At 38.7% G+C, this 22983-nt stretch overlaps 1 protein-coding gene and 1 pseudogene across 1 annotated transcript in view; both read left to right on the top strand.

The window, feature by feature from the left end:
• The first annotated feature begins 287 nt into the window (after positions 1–287).
• LOC129080322 (leucine carboxyl methyltransferase 1-like) lies at positions 288–18244 on the top strand (annotated as a pseudogene).
• Positions 18245–19867: 1623 nt separating this feature from the next.
• MRPS9 (mitochondrial ribosomal protein S9) overlaps positions 19868–22983 on the top strand; it is a 44910-nt gene continuing 41794 nt past the window's right edge. The window contains exon 1 of the mRNA XM_054585738.1: positions 19868–20032. Within this exon, the coding sequence (XP_054441713.1) occupies positions 19898–20032 (135 nt within the window). The 5' untranslated portion in view covers positions 19868–19897. The remainder of the gene's footprint in view (positions 20033–22983) is intronic.

A 22983-nucleotide genomic window follows, 5' to 3' on the forward strand; every position in this document is an offset into this window, starting at 1 on the left:
ATAACCTCGGACAGAGAGAAGAATCAGCTTTAGCACAACCTAACTGGAAAGGAGTGCAGCAGAGACTTGAGAAGGCTGGCTGGGATTTAAACAGCTAGTTGGATCCCCCTAAGAACAGTGGGGTCTAAACCATAAGTGGGGATCCCCAGCTTACAGCACCAGAGCCCAAAAAGTACACAGCTAATAGCCAACTGCAAAAAGAGGCAGGATTGCTCTCCACCAGAGCCAGCAGCTAGAGAATCAAAGAGCTGTTTAAAGGGCCAATGCATAAATTATCATTCGCAGCCATGTACCCTGGGATCCAGCAAAGGTAGGGCAGGGTGGGCTCAAAAAGCCCAAGGAAAGACTGGGGACAGAGGTTTTGGGGGAGAGAATTGAGAGAGTAGCAGGTGGGATCCCAGTGCTGAGGCATCCCCCCATACTGCAGCAGGTGTCTTGCTCAAGCAGACTACTCCTCTGAGTGGCAGTAACCTAAGAGGAAACAATAGCCCCAGCCCCAAGAGGGACTCTTGCCCTATAGTGTCTAAGCCTGACTGTTGAGTGCAGAGTGACTAGATTAACAATTGAACAAGACAGCCACAGACAGAAGATTCCTGAAAGCCCCAGACAGACTGCCAAAGTTCACATGGGGTCAAAACCTGACATCATAAGAGGCAGATCTAGAAAGAAAAAACAGTGATAATAATACTGGAAGCTACCGAGACAAAATCCACTGTGGCCTTCTTCATAATTGGTGATATTTTCTTTATTGCATACCTTTTCAACATTTATTTCAGGTCCATCAAGTTTGTGCATATTAAGTCATTAGATTTTATACTAAAATTTATTTTTCTCCTTTCTTATAATGACCTTAATCTCTTTACAGCCTTATTAATACAGGTACATTTGCTGTTGATAGTGGGATTGCAGGGGGCAGTTATTTTTGCAGATGTGGGATTGTTTCCTGGGCTTTGTGGTTTTGTTCTGGCAGCACCTGCACAAAAACACACCAGATGTGATGGGAAGAGTGATCCTCAGTCAGCCAGCTGGAGGGAAAGACCCACCAAAGGATGACCAGACAACAATCAAAACTGAATTATTTCCAGAGAACCAACCTAAATGGCATAAAAGGCATCCATAGAGCAGCAAGTTCAGGAGATCAAGGAGACTGCACCAATGAATCTCACAGATCTTCTACCATAGAAGTTCACACCACAAAGTCACGAGGTCGAGACAGATTAATTTAAGAAGCAGAAGCAAAAAGGAAGAATCTCGCAAATAATGAGAAGACAAAGAAACATCCCCAACCGAAGGGAAAGGAAGAATCCCTTGCAAGAGAACTAAATGAAATAGAGGCAAGTAGACTATCAGATACTGAGTTCAAAACAGTAGTTCTAGGGAAGCTCAATGAGCTCAGTGAGCTCAGAGAGAATTACCAAAAACTACAGGGACACTGCAAGGAACTTACTACAAACTATATCGGCATGAAAAAGGACATAGAAACTATCAATAAGAGACAAGAGGAAATGAAGAATACAATTTCTGAATTGAAGAACACAGTAGAAGGAATCAAAAACAGGCTAGATGAAGCTGAGGACTGACTCTGTGAGCTGGAGGATGAGGTAGAAAAAAATTCTCCCAGAAAGAGCAAGAGAATGAAAAAAGACTCAAAAAAAATGAAGAAGTTTTTAGGGAAATGCAGGACAACCCGAAATGTAATAATATCCATATAATAGGGATATCAGAAGGAGAAGAGGAGCAAGGGATAGAGAATTTGTTTGAAAAAGTAATGATGGAAAACTTTCCCAATTGGAGGAGAGAAAAAGTCATACAAGTCCAGGAAGCACAGAGGGTCCCATTCAAGAGGAATCCAATGAGGCCCACTCCAAGACACATCATAATTAAAATGACAAATATCAAAGGCAAACAGAAAATCCTAAATGCAGCAAGAGAGAAAGAGATAGTAAAATATAAGGAATCCCTGATACGGCTAGCACTTGACTTCTCAACAGAAACACTGCAAACCAGAAGTGAATGGCAAGAAATATTCCAAGTCGTGAAAAGCAAAGGGCTGCAACCAAGACTGCTTTACCCAGCAATGCTCTCAATTAAAACAGAAGGCAAAATAAGGAGTTTCCCAGACAAAAGAAGGCTAAAAGAATACACCTCCACCAAACCAGCACTCTCTGCAAAATATGCTGAAGGGACTGCTTTAAGAGTATGAAGAAAAAGTTTCTATGAATACCCAGTTCCTTTCACAGTCACCAATACTTGATATTATCAATATTTTTAATACTTATTTATCTGTGACAATGATATGCTATTTTAGTTGCTACTTTATTATTGGTTGAAACTAAACCTGTTTTTGTATATTTCTTGCCTATTTCTATTACATTTAAAAAGCTTTGAATGACTTTTTGGTATTCTTTATCCATTTTTTTGATTAAATGTTTGTATAAATTTTCTCCCTAAAAAAACCCCAAAAAAACTATTAACCCTTTTTTAGATGTGTTGCAAATACTTTTCTATTCTATTACTTGTTTTTAATTTTTTTATATGTATGTTAATATATAGTCTTAAATGTTTAATATATTCATATAGTCAATATTTTACTTTATAGCTTCTGGGTTTGAATATTTTACTTCAGGGTAAGAAAAACATTTTTGTGTATTTTCTCCTAAAACTCCTTAGATTCTGTATATTGATTTTTAACTCACCCGAATATATTTTGTATAATGTGAGGAATAGAGCTTTATATTTGTTTTATTGCAAGTAATAGTGGTCCATGCACTTTATTTGTTGAATAAGCCTTTTTTTCACCATTGATCTGAAATATCAACTTAATCATATATTACATTGTTAGACAGATATTTACATTTGTTTCTAGAATGTTCATTTTATTTCATTGATCTATTTGATTATTTCTGTGTTGGTGTCATGGTGTTTTAATTGCTGAGACTTTACAGTGGATTTAAATTTTTTAATATTTTATAATGGATTTGACATTTAAAAAATAAATAAAATCAACCTGCGTTTAAAAATAGAAAGAATTTTACTAGACAGAAATCCAGATCTACTCAAAGATATGGAGACAGTGGAAATGGTAAATATGTTGGTAAACATATTTTTATTTAAAAATATTTTGAAAAATAACTGATCAAAGCAATAATAACAGTATATTGTACATTTATAACCTAGGTAGAAGATGTGTGGCAACAATAGCACAATGTTGAAGAGAGGGAAAATGGAAGTATTGTATACTTTTGTAAGGTCTTTTTTTTAACCTCACCTGAAGACATTGTTTTTCATTGTTTTTAGAGAGGGAGGAAGGAGAAAGAGTGGGTGTGGCGGGGGGACATTGCTGTGAGAGAGAAACATCTATTGGTTGCCTTTTGAATGCACCCCAATCAGAGACTGAACCCACAAGCTCAGTATGTGCCCTGATGGGGAATGAAATCTGCAGTCGTTCAGTGTACAGGATGATGCTTCAACCAACTGAGCCACACCAGCCAGGGCTCTAAGATATTTTATATTATACAAAAAATGGTACATTTTTACTTAAGGGTAGACTGTGATGAATTAAAGATGTGTACTGTAAACCCTAAAGCAACACCTTAAAAAAGTAAGCAAAGAAGTATGTCTAATAAGCTAGCAATGAGAAGGAATCATGAATACCTTAAACTGAATCATAAATATTTCTGGTTAATCCAGAAGAGGGTAAAAAAGAGGGTGAGAGGAGAACAAAGAACCTATGGGAAAACAGAACACAAATTGTAACCATACTGCAGATGAAAAAGGGGCCACATACTAAACCTGACAAAGTCAAGGAAGGCCTATGTAGGATGGTCTCAACATAAAAATTCCTAACTAGCCCTGGCTGGTGTGACTCACTGCATTGAGCACGTCGGCCTGCAAACCAAAGGGTCACCCATCTGATTCCCAGTCAGGGCACATGCCTGGGTTGTGGAGTAGGCTCCCAGTAGGGGGTGCTCAAGAGGCAACCACACATTGATGTTTCTCTCCTTCTCTTCCTCCCTCCCCATCTCAAAATTAATAAAGAAAATCTTTAAAAAATAAAAAAGGTTCCTAACTAAAAGGAAGTCACAGTGGGTAGTCAAGTCCTAGGCTTGTAGCTTTCTTGAGAAAGGTCAATTTTTACCTTAAGTAAGCCTGTCTGCTCTCTTTTTGCATAAGACAACATACGTTTGTAATATCAGAGTAGTATCTTTTTCCAGACCCTCAGTGCACAACCACAGCATCAGAGGATGTAACCACAAAAGACTTCATTGTTATCTTGTTTCCCACACACCATCTCTGTATGCTGTAAATGTTATTAACAATACTGTACACACAAATTAAAAATATGTCTCTCCATTTTATTTTTTATCCAATCTGAGAGCCCCCACCCCCACTTTGTTTTCTCCCAATTCCTTAATCTACCACTAACAGATTCCACGTAACCCACCCTTCTTATGTCTCTCTCCTCCTTTTATTCTAATTGGTAAGCTACAGAAATGCCATTCTCTGGAGCATTTTCTCCGCCGTTGAGATTTTGCTTCTGGCAATTGCCAATTTGGCTCAAATAAACTCACAAAAAATCAAAAAAGAAAAATAGACATCACCATAAAGTTACAAAAGAAAAGGTTTATGTGGAGAGTATAAAATCAATGAAGAATTTGCAAGAAATAGCAAGAATTTGATGGAAGGGATATCTTAGCCAATTTTTTTGGTAAATCCTTATTTTTAGTCACTCTTACATGGAATTTCTTTTTTTAATCTATTTTATTGATTTTACTTTTACAGTTGTCTGAATTTTTCCCCTTTTGGTCTCCTCCACCTGGTACCCCCCACTGCCTCCATCAACCCTCTCTCCCTTAGTTCATGTCCATGAGTTATGCATATAAGTTCTTTGGCTACTTCATTTCCTACACTGCTCTTGACATCCCCCTGTCTATTTTGTATCTACCAATTTTTGCTTCTTAATCCCTGAACCTCTCCCTACCATTCTCCCCCTTCCCTCTCCCAACTGACAACCTTCCAAATGATCTCCATATCTATGATTCCATACCTGCTCTCCTTGTTTGCATAGTTTGTTATTAGATTCAATTACTAAAAGTTGTGAATTTATTGCCATTTTAATGTCCATAGACTTGATCTTCTTTTCCTTATATAATTCCCTTTAGCAATTTTTATAATAATGGCTTGGTGATGATGAACTCCTTTAGCCTTACCTTGTCTGAGAAGCACTTTATCTGCCCTTCAATTCTAAATGACAGCTTTGCTGGATAGAGTGATCCAGGTTGTTGGTCCTTGCTTTTCATCACTTCAAATACTTCTTGCTAGCTCCTTCTAGCCTGCAAAGTTCCTTTTTGAGAAATCAGTTGACAGTCTTATGGGAACTCCTTTGTAGGTAATCATCTGCTTTTCTCTTGGTGCCTTTAAGACTCTTTTTCTGTAACTTTGGGCATTTAATTGAATTGTGATGTGTCTTGGTGTTGTCCTCTTTGGGTCCATCTTGTTTGGGACTCTGTGCTTTCTGGACTTGTATGTCTATTTTCTTCACCAAATTGGGAATGTTTTCTTTCATTGTTTTCTCAAATAAGTTTTCAATTTCTTGCTCTTCCTCTTATCCTTCTGACACCCCTATGATTCAGATGTTGGTGTGTTTAAGATGTCCCAGAGGCCACTTAGCCTATCCTCATTTTTCTGAATTCTTTTTTTCTTCTTGCTGTTCTGATTGAATGTTTTTTTCTTCCTTGCGTTTCAAATCATTGATTTGATTCTTAACTTCATCCCCTCCACTGTTGGTTCCCTGTATATTTTTCTTTATTTAACTTAAACTTTATTTCCTCCTGGGTCTTTTTATGCTGTTGAAGTACCCAATGAGCTCCTTGAGCATCCTGATAACCAGTGTCTTGAACTCTTCATCTGATAGGTTGCTTATCTCCATTTCATTTAGCTCTTTTTCTGAAGTTTTGTTCTGTTTTTTTATTTGGGCCATATTTCTTTGTCTCCTCATTTTGGCAGCCTTCCTGTATTTCTTTCTGTATATTTGGTAGAGCAGCTTTGACTCCCTGTCTTAGTATCATGGTTAATTGTAGAAAAGCACACCTGTGAGTTGTATGGGGTGGAGCCTTAGGTATCATCTGGGTGGGACAACCCGTGTCACTGCTCAGTAGCTCTGTGTGGAGGAGGGCTCAGAGGAGGGACAATGCCACTTCCTGGCCTCTGGGATTTTGCCCAGGAGGTACCTGTCTCCCAGCACTTGCCCTGTTGCCAGTCACTTCACTTTCTTCCCACATACCACTGGTGCCCTTCCAGTTGTTGCTCTGGTTCTGAGTCCCAGAGGGTTGGGTCTGTGTCAGTCCTAAGTCTGTTGTGGACCCTTTAGGAGAGGTCTCCTCCTGCAGTTTTTTCGGCTGCCACAACCCCCACTGGTTTTCACAGCCAGAATTTATGGGGATTTATCTTCCTGGTGCTGGAACCCTGGACTCGGTGGTCTAGGCTGGGGCTGATATCCCTCCCAATTTTTACACCACACATGGATGTGGAACCGCCTATTCTGTGTCTGTGCACCTGTCTGCACCTCTCCACCTCTCCACACTTCTCTGCTCATCTCCACATCTCAGCCCCTCATATCCATCTGGATGAATATGGCTTCTTGAAGTCGCTGGTTTTCAGACTTTCATATAGCTCAATTTTCTAACAATTCTGGGTGATATTTGTTTTGTAGTCTGGTTGTAATTTTTGCTATAGTTGTGCAAAGATGTGAAGTGTGTTTACCTATGCCTCCCTCTTGACCAGAAATCTCTCTTGGAATTTAGAGAATAAACTTGACCCACTGGTCAAAGGAAAACTTCATGAAACCTGTATATAAATATTTAGGGCAAATATGTGTTTGTGGTACTGAGACTATTTCAAAAATCATTAAGGGATCTTTATTTCATGTTATTCAGGGTAACTTTATTTATGGCATGTATGTGTGTGTCATACGTATGTATGAAGGAACTAAAAACATCTAAGAAATTTAAGAGGTTTTTCTGTTTTCAAAACCAATCTGTTTTATTTTTCCCTTGAAGTATTTTATTTTTATGGTATTAATAGATTTTATACTTCTAAAGATAAAATAACATTGTTTCATTGTTAATATGTGCTTTTAGCATTTAAAAATGCAAGCCAGTGTATCCAAACTTGACACAGTTTCTAGTATGGTTAAAATCTAATTAGGTTGTCATGAGAATCAAATGAGGTAAAACACGTAAATACACTTTGAAAAACATAAATTATTGAATAAATATAAGATACACATTTTGTTCTAGATATAGTTCTAAGCTTAATTTTGAAGAAAAAAGCCTTACATAGTGCAAATTTGTAAAATAAAACATGGAGTTGTATATAATGTGCAATAAATTAACTTTAATTCCTAAAGGTGCTGAAATTTGGGTATTTCAGGTAAATAATTACAATAATTCATTTATAGAAACATGCAGGTGTTGGGTCTGCACATAAAATGAAATTGAGGTTTCCCAAATTCTGTACAGAAAATGAAACATCAATGTTTTACTTTAGGAAAGGAAAAACCGGAATTTAAAAAATAAGGAATAAAAAATAAGTAGAAAAAACGCTATTATGAATACAGAAAGAAGAGAAGGAGGCATTTGCTAAACACTATTAGTTCTCCTTATTATCCTTCACCCCAAATCACAGAAATAAAGACACATCAAGAACATGCTGTTTGGAAAACTGATATGATATTCATTATTTTCTGATTAATAATTTTGCATTTGCCTTGCTTTAAAAGCTAACATGCTATTTTGTATAGTTTAGAAGGAAATCATTTTCTGCAGGAATAAAACTCTTCAATGGTACTTTCCGTGCAATAAAAATAGAAATGGACCCATTAGACAACTATGCCATTATGTGTAATGACCAGCTTTACAAAGAGTTAACTAAGCATCAAAATAAATTTAGCTGTCAGTATAGAGAGAATGTTCAAGCAAACATACACATCCCCATTTGTACACATTCTCAACTTCTGAAAGGGAAATCAAAGGACAAAATTATTAAATATAATAGCTATGTAGTATTAAAAAATTGTAGAACAATCAGTATATGAATCTTGACCATGGAAGAAAGGTAGAGATAGGAGAAAAAGAAAACTTACATTTTATGTAATCATTCATGCAACCAACAAGTGTTTATTGATTGTCTAGTATCGTGCCAGGCACAGTTGAGCTGGGATACAATATGAATAATACAGACATGGATCTTGCCCTCATGGGATCAGAAAAGGACTTTAAATTTATCTCCTCTAAGCTTCTACTAGATGCTTAAGCTCCATTTAAAGTGATATCCCCATTAAGTGGCTGTTGCAAAAACCATGGATTAGCTTGCTCAACATCCCTTCTAATTCTTACTTTCAATAAACATATATGGCCCAGCTTCTAGGTAATGGGCACTGTTCAGAAAACTGATAGGAAGAGAACAGCAAACAAAACAATTAAAAAATTACTTCCCTTCTGACTCCTAACGCTGGAAAGTTAAAGATTTCCTTGCAGCTAGAGTTCCATACATAATACAGCTTCTGCCAATCAGAGGCACTCATGTGAGACTTAAATTTGTAACTGGATTAAGTGGGGATAGATGGGCAGAGCATGAGGCATCCACTTGTTCCTCCAAATTCAGTACAGCTTGACCCACCATCCCTTTCAATCATTTTGTAAATTAGTTAATACCTGGTTTTAAAAAAAAACGACCTGCAATTGAGCACAAACAAATACAATGTTACTAACAAAAGTTTGTGCTCTGCTGACAGGAAGGTATGAACCTACAAGTCTGATTACTTACATAACAAAAACAAAAGATGAAAACTAAATTCCCATTTTTTTCCTTAGGTTCTCTCTTTCCAACATGGGCCAAATGTATTTTTAAAATCTGGAAGTTATGCTAACTCATACTATCAATTTTATCTTCCCAGTTATAAATTTCATGAATAATTGAATTCTTAAACTGAACCCTTGATTCTGACATAAAGAAACACATTGCTCTGATTAGATACAGTTATAAAGAATATGAATATTTGACAAGTGTATACCCTGAGGTAAGTAACCTTCATTGAAAGAGTGCTGGAGCCTTGGCTGGGTGGCTCATTTGGTTAGAACATCGTACCATGCACCGAAAGGTTGTGGGTTCCATCCTTGGTCATGGCGCATACCTAGGTTACAGGCTCAATCGCCAGTTGAAGCATATATGGAAGGCAACTGGTCATTGTTTCTCTCCTTTCCTTCCCCCCCCCCCCCCTCAAAATCAATACATATATTCTTGGGTGAGGTTTTTTTTTTTAAGTGCTGGATATAAAAATAAAATGACAAGAAATCATGGATTTACCATATAAACATAAATCTTTCTAAATTTCAAAGGTCATTAAGAATGTAGCTTCATTTGGAAACCAATATTCTTATTTCAGGAACCTATATTTCCCAGGATAAAATGTTCCTTTGAGTCTAAAGTTAAAACAAGCCCATGCAGGTGTTTACAATCTAATCATTTTATTCATAAAGAAATAAGACAGTTTAATCACACACTAGGCAGTAATATGCTTGTTGAAATTGGACACAATTTCAGATTTCAGATATGATATTTGATTTTAGAAAACACTTGGAAAATGGGCCAGGAAAGTTTCTTCAGTGAAATAGGAAAGGTGGTATGCAAATGCTTAAGTCATTGCAGGATGTTTAAGAATAATTGTTAATCGTCTGATTTGATAAATTGAGATTAAAAATTCTACTTTGTAGGTATTATAAAATGAGGTAGGTTAATTGCTTTCAGAGCAAGTTTAGAAATGGTTCTGCATAATGTAAAGAAATGAGTTAAATGGTTTCCTTATTTTGATGTGCCGTTCTATAAAACATTAGGAAATCTTGATCCATTTGACAGGAAGTCATTTTTTTCCTTTCAAACTCCCAAATCACTTTATAATTCTTTTATGACTATATCACAGTCTTTCTAGAATAATCATATTTGTGTAAATATCTTTTCCCTCCATAAGATTATAAACTCTGAAAGACAGGTACCATTTTTATACCTAGGTGTCCTATCACAGAGCCTTGGTAAGATATGTATCAATAAATATTAGGTGATAAAGATAAAATAATCTTTGTGTAGATTAAATTCTTTAATTCCTAAAGTATCAAAATTCCTCTTTCCAGCTGGGACCAAAGTCAACAGAGATGTTGAGTAGATTTATCCAAGTCTCTGAATCCTGAAATATCCAGTTCCCTGATTGGTCCTTCTCAAAGAATCTCTTGGTTTCTAGAGCCCCAGCATTTCCTAACCATCTTTGAGTAGGCAAAATCTGAATATTTGGGGGTTCGTGTTTGTATCAGAAAGTGTTCACCTAATGCATAGTGTAGCACCCAGAGTGGACACCATAGAAAGCTGTGATTAACACAAATGTGCGAACAACCAGAAGTAAGACACCAACAGTGGTGGGGATGTGATAAAACAGAGGTGTAAACAACCTAAAGTATATAAAACTGGAAAGATGGTGTTCGTACTGCCAATGAGTAGAGACAAGGATTGAAATTTTATGGGGACTTTATTCAGATGCCAGTGTTCTGAGAAGATGGCAGACTATGTAGCCTAAAAATTGTCTTAACATTTCATCTCAGCCAAACTTTTAATAATAAGAAGAAAAGGGTAGGCAAGGGATTTGGTTAATCAGATAAGAATTGCAGTCCAGCAGCAGTTTTCCTAGTGTGTATCTGCTGATCAAAGACTCTTTATCTGCATCACAGACTTCCCTTCTTGCAACACAATGGCTCGGATACCATCCCCAGGGCTTATGGAGCCCCTGGGGCACAAAGGTTGAATTGCTTGTCAGCCTCCTGGAGTCAGTATTCCAGCTCATGGAATAACAGCTTTCCACATGCATTAGTCACTTAAGCCTATCAACTCTAATAACTACAGCTAAAATCTTTAACCCTGAGTTCCCCTCTCACATTCATTTTTAAATTGAGCGCGCGCGCGCGCGCGCGCGCGCACACACACACACACACACACGCACGCACGCACAATGTAGGCCAAGAAAAACATATCCAAAGGACAGTTTTTTGCCCTCTGAAAAGTAAGCTAGACAGATAGAATCTCATGTCCTTAGAGTAAGAGCAGCAGACAGAGTTAAATGGGATTGGGCGCTAAAGCAAGAGGACAAGTGACCTGGGTTCCTGAAGTGAATGGTAACAGTGAGCAGACGTCATGGACACAGGCAAGACTGAAGGCTTTTAGTATACCCCTGCCTAACTAGCAATTCTATGTAGGACTGGACATAATGTAGAGTAGGGGCGTTGTGCGTGTGCTCCTGAGTCTTGTTGCCTGGCTCTATCTCTCCTTCCTGTGGGACCTTAGTAAGTTATTTCACATCTCCATGATGCAGCTTCTAATAATAGTGTCTTCCTCATAGGGTCCTTATGATTCAATGAAATAAAACTTAGAACAGTGCTCAGTAAATGCCACATGTTATATAATTCTTTTAAAATTTTTTAGTTTTATATGTATATTTTGTGTATAAGGATGTGGAATTTATGTAATTCTCTTTTATATTTCTTAGAATTGTAGCCCATGGTCCATCTAAATCCATATTCTTTCTCTTATAGAGACACTGGAGAGACACTAGAGGTATGTTGTTCTTACCTTCCATCCACAAAAGAATCAGAATGAAAATTACACTTCAAAACATTTATAACATTTATTTTTTTTGGGTCCATATCACAATCTTTTTTTTTTTCTTTTACTTATTTACATTTTCAGGCTGCATCAACTTCTTAGGAGCAAAGCACTTTCTAGGTTACCTGCCTACTGTGTAAAGTGGTATTTTCTCTGTCCTAAATAGTCTCTTTTATGCCCCCAGAAGTTAAATTTGGTCTACTTTATGGAATTTGATTATTAAGTCTGTATTTATGTTATCCATGCTCTTTGTGATTACATTGATTTCCATTATATATTTTTCATCCTGAAAGACCTAGTGTATTTGTAACGGGGCACAGCCAGGGCCCTCCCAAAGTGTATTTGTAACGGGGTCCAGAGATTGGGGTGTCCAAGAAAAATATATTCTCCCCACCCCAGGGCAGGCTGCCATGGGGGATGAGAGCCTCGAGCAGGGCCATTGAGAGTCATTTTTGTTTGTCAATAACAGGATAGTTTCATTCCTCATATGCAAAGAGGGTTATTTTGCATATCACCAAAGCTAATCAGAAAGGTTTCAAAGACTTTATACAGAATGTAACTGGGGGAGAGAGAGAGAGAGAGAGAGAGAGGGACAGGGGCCCGCAGGAAAGACAAAGGGACACAGACTCTGGGGAACAGTGTGAAGACCACGCGGGAAGAAAGAGGGGAGAAAGGACTCTTGCTAGTGGGCCAGGAGAAGGTGCCACATGGTTATAGATTAAGAGCTGGAGAGCGCGGCGACGCAGTGGATGGTGCTGAGACCCGCGAGAGGCCTGCCTAGCCGAGCCCCCGACTGCTGTTCTTTTTTTCTTCTGAAGGACGGTACCCCGACTGGCCTGACTGGCCTAACTGGGTAAAGGGAGGAAGGCAGGATGGTGTGTGTGCTGGTGGTTGTTTTGAAGGGATTTTGAGGTTTAAGGGTGACATTTAGCCATTAATCAAACCTTTATTACTTTTGAATAAATAGTTCCTTTTCCTTTTCACCAAACTCTGCCATTCAGAGCCATAATTCCAAGGGCGGGGAGCAAAGGACCCACAACCAAGGGGCCTTGAGGAAGGAGGGTGTCGTTGTTTCGGTAATAGCATCTGCCCCCCACCCCATGGGTCCTTTTGTTCGGTAACATATTGACCATATCCTGTCTGTATTTTGTTCATTTAGTTCCCTTTTCTAGATCTTCTTTACTTCCACTCAGCATCCATCACAGGGGAGTCCTAGATTGAGCCCAAATCCATGTTTAGGGCATGAGTGAAAGAAACAGCTATAATGCCACAGAATATTTTCCACACATTATTATTTCAAAAAGCAGGACCACTCATAATCCAACTGCCCTACTGAAATAACTACTTTCACTGCCTACATGCAATTTTTTTTAAATGACAGAATCTATGGAAAGCAATTATAAACTTGGTCAGGAAGAGAGTGGCCCCAAGCATACTGCCCCTGAACTGTGCATGTTTAAAGTTATTTTCAATGCACAGCAAATGGTGTTATCAATCCATCTTTATGTTCCATGTAAATATGTTTTATTTTTGATAATGAAGCCTGGAGAAATGATTCTTGAGGCATAATAACTGCACTGGCTGACAGCTCCCTAAGTGCTATCTCTTGCCCAGCTCATAGGTAAAGAGCATATGTAGATGGATTGGGTCCATACTGGGAGAAAAAACAAAGAAGATATTTATTCCATTTGTTATTTATTAAAATTCAATTAATATGGTAAAGTAGATGCATCTTGGGAGAACGGATTTAGTTTGTAGGCTGAGACAGATCCAGTCTTTCTGTTATGGATGCTTGATATATAGTAATTATGTACTAAAATTACTTCTCATAAATATTTTCAAACTTGAGTGAAATTTACATTACTCTTTTTCATGCCCCATGTATACTGTTATTTAGCTGGGAGTAGTCTAAATAATTAAAGACTTTTCAAATTGCAGATTTAAATTCCATTCAAGTTATCTTTTATGGGCACCTGCGTGTGTAGATTAAGTTAAAAATCTTGTCACATTAAAAACAAGAATTCTGCAATGTCACTTGTAGGCATAGGGCCAAAAGAATTGAATGCAGAGACTTGAAAAGATACTTGTATACCCATGTCCATAGCAGTAATATTCATAATAGCCTAAATGTGGAAACAACTCATGTTCTCTCTAGACGGATGGATAAACAAAATGTGATACACACACACACACACACACACAATGATGCAGAAACAATGAAAAAATTAGCTTTAAAAAGCAATGAAATTCTAATACATGCTACTACTGTGTGGATGAACCTTGAAAACATGCTAAGTAAAATAAGCTAGGCACAAAAAGGACAAATAATGATGATTTCTCTTTTATGAGTTTCCTGTAATAGTCAAATTCACAGAGACAGAAAGTAGAAAGGTGGTTACCAGGGGCCAGGGGAAGGAAAATGAGACTTCTTGCTTAATGTGTTCAGAGTTTCAGTTTAAGGAAATGAGCAAGTTCTGGAGCTGGAGGGTGGAGATGGTTGTACAAAACTGTGAATGTATTTAATGCTGCTGAACTATATACTTATAAAAAGTTAAAATATTAAATTTTATGTTATATATTTTTAACCACACACTCATGCACAAAAGGTATGTAGGAATCTGTCAGATTATCAGGATGGAAAAGGGCATTGCCACCGGATTAAGTGTAATGCAATCTGACCTACTACGAACTAACAGATTGTAAACTCAAAAAATTAAACCAAACAAAATGAGAATTCTGAATTATGTAAAGGACTTTATGCTGTACCTAGCCTGCAGATATAATAGATCTGGATTGGGACACAAGAATTTGCATTTCTAACAAATTTTCAGGTGTAGTAGTTGTCTATTGCAGTTTAACAAATTCCCCCACATTTCAGTGGCTCAGGAGTCTGAGATCAGCAGTTCTGGCTCAGAATCTCTCATGAGGTAGCAGTCAAGACGTTGACGGGGGCTGTAGTCATTTGAAGACTTCCTGTATGTCCCCTTCCAGGGCTGTTAGCAAGAGGCTTTAGTTTATCACTCGGCAGACGTCTGCATAGGGCTGATCCATGATATCACATCTGAGTTCCCCCAGTGTGGACACTTCAACAGAAAGCAAACAGGAAGCCACAGTACCTTTTGTGACTACTGCCCAAAGGTATACACCATGACTTCTATTTTATTCTACTCTTCAGAGGCAGGTCATCAAATCCGGTTCACACTTAAGGGGAGGGGCCCCAACTCTTGGTGGAAGGAGTATCAAACAATTGCGTACATTTTACAGCCAATACACTGGGTGTATTACTAGTACTGCTGTAAGAAAAAACCCATAAGTCAGAGGGCTTAAACAACAGAAATTTATTGTTTTATAGTTCTAGAGACTGGAAGGTCAAGATCAACTTATCAATAGAGTTGGCCTCTCCTGAGGCCTGTGAGGCAGAATTTGTTCCAGTTCTCTTTCCTTGCTCCTGGTGGCCTCAGTTGGCCCATGGCTTGTAGATGCCCATCTTTTCTCTGTGTCTTTATATTGTTTCCCTCTGTACATATCTGTGTCCTTATCCAAATTTCCCTTTTTTACAAGAACTATTGTCACATGAATTAGGACCACCCCTAATGACCTCATTTTAACCCAATTACTTCTGTGAAGACCTTATTCCAAATAGGGTCACATTATGAGGCACTGGGAGGATTTAGACATATTTTGGGGGACACAATTCAACCCACAATTCAGTCAGGTAACATTGATGTCCTCTGCTGCAGGGACTATACTTTTGAGAACCTCAGGTCTAACCCCCACTCCTGGAACCCTTACACTAATGAGAAATGTAAGTTTTCCAGCAACTAAAGGAACTATTGAGCATCAAAGAGTAAGTTTATGGCAGGGTTCAGGTAAGAACACTGTTTTTTAAATCCACATTTAGTGCATTTTACATGAACCACACAGTGTTGGGTCATCTTTGATCAAAAGTCCTCTGAAGATCTCAGTTATATGTGAAATCCATTAGGCCTTTTTGTTTTTTCTAGGCTAAGATTCTTCATATTGATCCACAAAGCTCTGCAGATAGTGATGTTTTCTAGGAATCCTTTAAAGGGTGTGTGTGTGTATGTGTGTGTGTATTTTATGGGGACTATATCATTCAGCATTTAAGCTAACGAACTGGTAGGAAAAGAGAGAGAGGAGAGGGCGGATAAAGGATAATAAAGAACAGAAGAGAAAATGAGATGAGAAACACAGGAAAAAGAAAGAAGTTATACCAATTTATATATACTATTGCCATCGCTTGCCACTTCCTTCAATGGGAGTCAAGGTGGGATGGCAGATGAAAACCAAATCTTCCTGTTATGATTATCTATAACATGTTTAGAAATTCAATAATAACAATAAAACAAGCACCTCTGTGTTCACTGGTCTTCTAAAGATAAGAGCACTGGCAAGGGTATTGATGTTCCTGTGTGCCTTGTTCATAGATATAAATATCCTCCTCCCTGGATATTTACTATCCTGAAGTTTGGGGTTGTCATTCTCTTGCTTTTCTTTATTGTTTTACTGCATATAAATAAACCCTTAAACAACATCTTGTTTAGTTTTGCTAGGTTTTGAACGTTATGTAAGTGGAATCATGCCATGGAAGTATATGTGACTGTTTTCCTTCCTCTTGGTGAGACTCATCCATATTCATCTGAGTAGTTGTGGTTTATTCACTGTCATTTCTCTATAGAGCTCTTAACCATCCATCTTCTTATCAATAGATAGATACTTGTTGTTACAAAAAGTCTTATATATGTCTCCAGGTACACTGCAAAAATTTCGACAGGTATATACCTAGGAATGTAACTGATGGATTGTAGGGTGTGCTCACCTTAACTTTAGATCATTGATTAGTAGGTTGATTTCAAGATGGCTGTGCCAACATACACTCCCACCAGCAGCATCTAATAGTTCCTGCTGTCTCACATCTTAGCAACACTTGTTGTCATTCCAACATTTTGATTCTCCTTATGTTTACCTTACAATCTGACTTTAGAACCAAACTCTCACATTAGATGTGACTCTACCATATTGGACTTTTGGGATTTGATGATCACGATACCTAGGATGCTTGATGCATATGCCATAGTAGGTGCTCAGTATATTAGAGGAAAATGAAATGAATCTAAGCCATAGATGTTTGGTGAAATTACAGATCTTTTATGTTTAAATGTTTATCAGCACATTCCTGATTCTAATCATTCCTTCTGTCTACAAGTTATGTACCCAATGTCAACCTATAATGGTGTATTTGTTCCCAAACTCAAGCTACACAGAAAATTTAATGCAGCAGTCCAGGTGTTGACCCTAGAAGTGGGAAATGTATCACATTTGCTTTTCTGTAATCCAATAAAAGACTGTAAGATGAATTTTAGAGGGAAAAAAAAGAATAAAACCTCCACAATTTCTAACCTAATATCAGTACTTACATAGTTCTTGTATGTTCCAACATACTTATTTTTAAAATGTTATAACATTCCCCCAGTGGCTACCCACCCCACTTTTACGTCCCAGGTGGGCATGGCACCCCTAGAACCTGCACACCCATAGCCAGGAGCCTGAGGAGGCCCACTTTCAACTCCTATCCTTCTTCCTTGATCAAAACAGACAAGGGGGGGGGGCGGCAGCGGTGTGAGTACCTGTGAAGATGTTTTTACATGCAAGAGGTCTGCAGTGAGCATTGGCTACTAGGATGACCCCACATCCAGCATCTTGTGAGACTGTCTGTCTAAAAGATAGGCCCCAGAAATTAACAGAGAATATTTTGCCCAAGTCCATGGCATTGGTCAGTTTACAGAGCCATTTCTACAGATGATAGAATGTCACTGTCACATTTTAAACCTTGGGGCAAGGATGGACACCACCTTCTGAATATTAAAGAATCAATATCTTCTCCCAAGTAAATATTCTGAAATTGACTTTCCAATGATAGTCACAGGAAGGCTGCACAACATCAAATTCAAGCCTCTCCTATCAAACCCATTTTAGAATTACATTCAGAGGACACATTTCAAATCAATGGGCACACAGATTCAGAGATATGCCATAACTGGAGCAGATCTTCAAGATTTACCTTAATTGGAAGGGAAACTAAAGAAAAGTAACATGAATACACAATTGCGACACTCTTGATAACTGACAGTGTGCTGGTCTACAGGACTCCAGAATAGTCTGTAAACCTTATCAGGTAGACAGCCAACACTTTTGGGACTGCCACTTTTATAACTACAAACAGATGAACATGGATGACTGGTTTGGGCAGGTCAAGACTGAAAGCCAGCAGAGATGACACTGTGACCTGGCAGAGAAGGAAACCTCAGGAAAAAAAGGCTCCTGTTGAATGGGTAGGAAACAGCATCAGCCACGAATATAATGGAATTGTACAGCAGAACCGAGCCCCTTGAGTTCCTAGATGAAATGGAGCTTCTGGAGCAGCTTATGTAGCATTATTACCTCTGCTGGACTACTAGCAGAGGAAGGGGAGCTAAGTTTGAAGGAGATCACTTGCGAATCTGCTCAAGGCTCCTGCTGAGCAAGAAACTGCAGCCACTGATCTTCTCAAAGCTATTATGCTTAGTTTCCTGAGTGAAGGCCAGGTCTCACCTACCACTCCATCCCACACTTGAGAAACCTGGTACTAGGGCTGTCGAATCACTTCTTGTTCCTGTTGACTTTATCATTTAAATAAATCTCAGTTTCCAATGGAATAAAAATGGTATAAACTCTGCTTCTATATATTCTACATACTTATCTGATTGTTTTCTACTTGGTTAAATTTCCACAATTAAGTTCAAAATTTTTATTACAATATATAGGAGCTGTTGTTTAAAGACATCTATTTTAATAACCTATAAAGTTTCATTCCCAAATGCTAGTTCATGGACCTCTGTCAATTTCTGACGAAAGCTTCATTAGCCTGAAAGGTATTAACAGAAAACAACAGAGTGAGATTTTTGTACAACTAAATGCATCCATTTAAAGTACTGCTCTTTATTCTGAGACTATGTTAGTTCTACCTTTTTAATGTTAAAATGGTTTATGTTTTAAGAAATGATGGTGATAGTACATGGCATTTATTTGACAACTCTATATAGCCTCAAATTTTCTTTATGTTTGTGTTTTAATTTTACTGATCCTTCAAATCTAAATGTTCAGAAATCCTTTCAGAGCTCCTTACCACTTCATTTAACATGTATTCCATGTAAAGCAACTTGGGAGTTATTTTCAGGAGGACACAAGTCTCAGAAGGCAAAGTATAGTCATCTCTATTTAACACCTATTTATTTAGTTCTGATTGGTTTTCAAGTAAGGCTTAGTACTAACACTATGGGGAGTGACATGCAAAGATAAGTTAAGACAGCATTTTGTCCACACGGGTTCTCGGTTTATCCTGTTAGCACTATACAGTTATAAAATATCTTAAGAGCCCTAACCAGTGTGGCTCAGTTGGGCGTCATTCTACAAAGCGAAAGGTCGCCGGATGGATTCTCAGGGCACATTCCTGGGTTGCACATGCGAGAGGCCACCGATCTATCAATGTTTCTCTCTCACATGGGTATTTCTCTTCCTCTCTTTCTCCCTCCCTCGCCCCCCTAAAATAAATAAAATTTAATAAAACAAAGTAAGAGTGAATGGTTGGAACCCAGTGGTTTAGCAGTTGCTGGAGGTCGGTTGACCCTGAAAAATGTGGAAAGGCAGAGGAGGGAAACCCCATGATACGAAGGCAGACAGGAAACCTTGTGTGAGGAGAACAAGAGTGCGCGAGCGTGAGGCAGACAGAATGGAGAAGGAGGTGCGGGCGGGCTTCACAGACTCCCCGGTCCAGGGAGAGCCAGGTGAAGAAGGCGCTGCAGCAGTTGTGGGAAGGGATTGCTCGTAGAGTCACGTGGAAGTCGGTAACAAGGGGGATTGGAGAGCGACTTAATTCAAGTGGCGCACAAGAGAAAAGTGGCCAAGATGAATGAAAGACCCTACTTCTCCAGCAGGCTGTCAATGGGTGCCAAGGGGTGGATCGGACACAAACCACAGGCTCAGGAGCTCTATCAGCCGCCTCGGACCGCAGTACCCGCCCCCTGCTTCAAAGTTCTCGTTAGAACTTCCAGATCTCGGAACCCAGCCTACCAGCGCCTGCGCAGTTCCCAAGCCCCGCCTCGCTGCCCTCCGGCCCGGGCTTTCCACAGCCAAGATGGCGGCCCCCTGTGTCTCCTGCTGCGCCTTACTTTCCTATCGTCTCTTTTTCCGGGGCAAGGTTAACTTGGCTCCGAGACAAGTCCTCTGGAAAGCCGCGGCTGCAGAGTTGCCGACAGTTTCCGGATCCCAGGTAAGGCCTGAGAGAAGGGAAAGTGCTGGTCCCTGTAGTGCGAGGATATGGAGCAGGCGCCACCACCTTCCCCTGCTGTCTCGCCAGCCCTCAGATATGTACCCTTCGGTAACAGATACTTAGTAGAGTTCTGAGGTTGAGAGCGGAGAAGAGGGTATTGGTTTTGAATGGCCACTCTGGAGGTTGTTTCGAGGGTTTGCAGGGTGCAGGAGGGACTAGAGCGACCCCTTTGTTGACTGGCTGCCAGGAGCGGCTGCGTAGGTGTGGTGTTGGGTCCAGTCCTTCCCGCCTCCGCAGCCGTCCAGGAGGGAGCAAGGACCGCGCTATAGGGAGTGAATGAGACTTGGACTTTTACAGTGGCTTGGAGACTTAGCGGAGAAGTCACACATTGGAAAAGACAGACAGTGACTTTTTAAAGTGTCTTGCTTCTGTGTAGTTTCTGTTTTAATTTTCTCAAAACTTTGTGGAGAGATGGGGACCGCGACCTGAGCATTTCATTTAATCCTGAAGGCAGTGGGAAGCTGCCTTCTCCTATGGTGGGTTGATGCCATGCATGCAGTTCACTGACGTGGGATCTCAAAAGGAGGAACATATTTGAGATGGTAGAAAACGAGTTTAATTTTAGATATAATTATATTTCAGGCATATGTGGGATGTCCAAGTGGAGATTTCCAGTAGGTCCATAGTTAAGAAAGACTTGTAGTTTAAGAAGATAACTGATTAACAAGTCCAGTGTTACCTTGTAGGTGATAATTGAGGCCTTGGGAATGAGTTAGGTCACTTAGGGGAGGGTGTACTGCTGAGTGAGGAACGAGCAGAGGGACAGGGCGCTAAGGACAAACAGTCAAGGACGAAGAGCCCCCCAAGAGATCGAGAATGAGCAGAAGTGAAAAAACTGGTGTCATGGAAAACAGGAAAATGTTTCAAGGAGGGAAAGTGATAAGTATTACCAAATATTGTGAAGTCAAATACTAGGATCTAAAAACTACGTTGAAAAAAAAGAACACTGTCATTTTTCTATTTCTTAAATATTTTAACCTAAATCGACCAATCCTTTCATTTATCAAACTTTTCTTGTCATTATTTTTTATTGAAAATATTCTAGAAAAATTTTTTGGATCTCATGAATAGCTTACCTGTATACACACAGTTATCTATAAAAGGGACTATAGCATACAGAATATTAGAATATTTTTATGTTTAAGTGTGTGCCAGTGTGAGGAGTTGCTAACTTTCCCTTCCTGGAACTCCTGAATCTGTATCCTCCATGTCTTTCTCTATCTTTCTTTTAGTCATACACAAAAATACATGCATATGCATACTTTTTAAAAAATGGATCCCATTGTATTTTTTTGCTTCTCTAATTACATAAACAGTAGAAATCCCTCCAAGTCACCTATTATGTATCTGACTGCTGTCTAATATTCTATGGTATGACTGTATCAAAGTTAATTAACAGTTGATGGGAATTTGCTTTGTTTCCATTTTCTTCCCACTAATAAGTTCTCAGTAAACATCCTGCTATAGTTTTTAGGTACTGATAGTTTTATTTCTGTGGGAGAGAGTTCCAGTTTTGAGGTTATTGCTGCAAAAGATGTGTACATCTTAAATTTTAATAGATATTCTTATATAGCTTTCCAAAAAAGGCTGTAGAAATTCATATTCCATCATTGGTGTATGAGTGTACCCCTTTTGCTACCTGCATTAGGTATTATTTCTTTCAATAAGATGGATGAAAAACGATTTCTTTGTTACTGTAATTTTCATCTCCCTTACCATTCCTGAAATAAAGCTTTTTTAAAACCATATGGCAAGTGTTTACTGAGCAATTTACTTGAGCCAGACACTGTGAAGTAAACAAATCATAGTCAAACAAATAATCACCAGGCAGTATCAACCCTTAGCAATCCCAAATTCCTGAATACCACCACAGCACGTGTTTAACCAAATGAGGTACAGTTCAGATATAAGTGAAAGACTTAACTGACCCAATCAGGCCCTTAATGATTCTTAAATATTAGTGCTTCTTCACTTCCATCTCTAACCTTAATACATAGTTATATCTCTCTCAAGGGCCATGTTTCATAAAACAAAGTTTTTATGAGTGGCTAAAACACTATGTCTGTGTTTTTCTGGGGGATGGGGTGATCATAATCCATTATTTATGAAATTTCTTCATAGCTTAGAAACAAAGGAATCAGAATAATAATAAAGTGTGTTTCATACAGAGTAAGTATTTTTGCATTTTTTTATATGTGTAAGTACTAGGTGGAGATATAAACCGTAGATAGTACTGTAGGTCACAGTGAGAAACATGTAACAAGGAAAAAGAAACAAGTTTTGTTAAGCAATGACTTCGGGTGCTCAGCTAGGACCCTCCTTAGCAGGTATCCTCTTGCATACTAGTTTTGTGGCAAATGTGTCATATTAATGCTGACATATAATTGCAAATATCTGAGTGTTCTAAATTTGGGTGGAAGAGTGCATCTTGCTTGTGAATGGCCAGCTTTTCAGATTATAAACCCATGACTATCAAGGATCTACATACAGTGGACTGTGAGATTTACAGAGGTGAATACAGAAGAGCACAGAGTGCAATGCGTAGTTCAGAGGAGTTGTAATAGGTAGAGTGGTGGACAGCTTCTCAGAGGAAGTGATAGTGTCATCGATAGGAACAAGTAGGAGTTATGTGAAAAAAGACATATTCTCTTCTAGAAAGATGCAATAGGTACATGAGGGACATAAATGTACAGAGTCTGTGGGTTCGGGTAACAACAAATAACTGGTTATAGCAGTTCTAATTGGTATAATAATTGGTGAGAGATGAGATTGGAAAGTTTGACCGGATTCAGGTTATGGTCTGTTTTGCTATGCTAAGGAACTTGAATTTTTTAATCTCTCACAAACTAGATTATTGTGTATGTTACTAGCATTTTACAGTCATGATGTAC

The sequence above is a fragment of the Pteronotus mesoamericanus genome, unplaced genomic scaffold, assembly GCF_021234165.1.
Source record: "Pteronotus mesoamericanus isolate MK-2021 breed Mesoamerican mustached bat unplaced genomic scaffold, CSHL_Meso_final contig_121, whole genome shotgun sequence".
Lineage (NCBI taxonomy): Eukaryota > Metazoa > Chordata > Mammalia > Chiroptera > Mormoopidae > Pteronotus > Pteronotus mesoamericanus.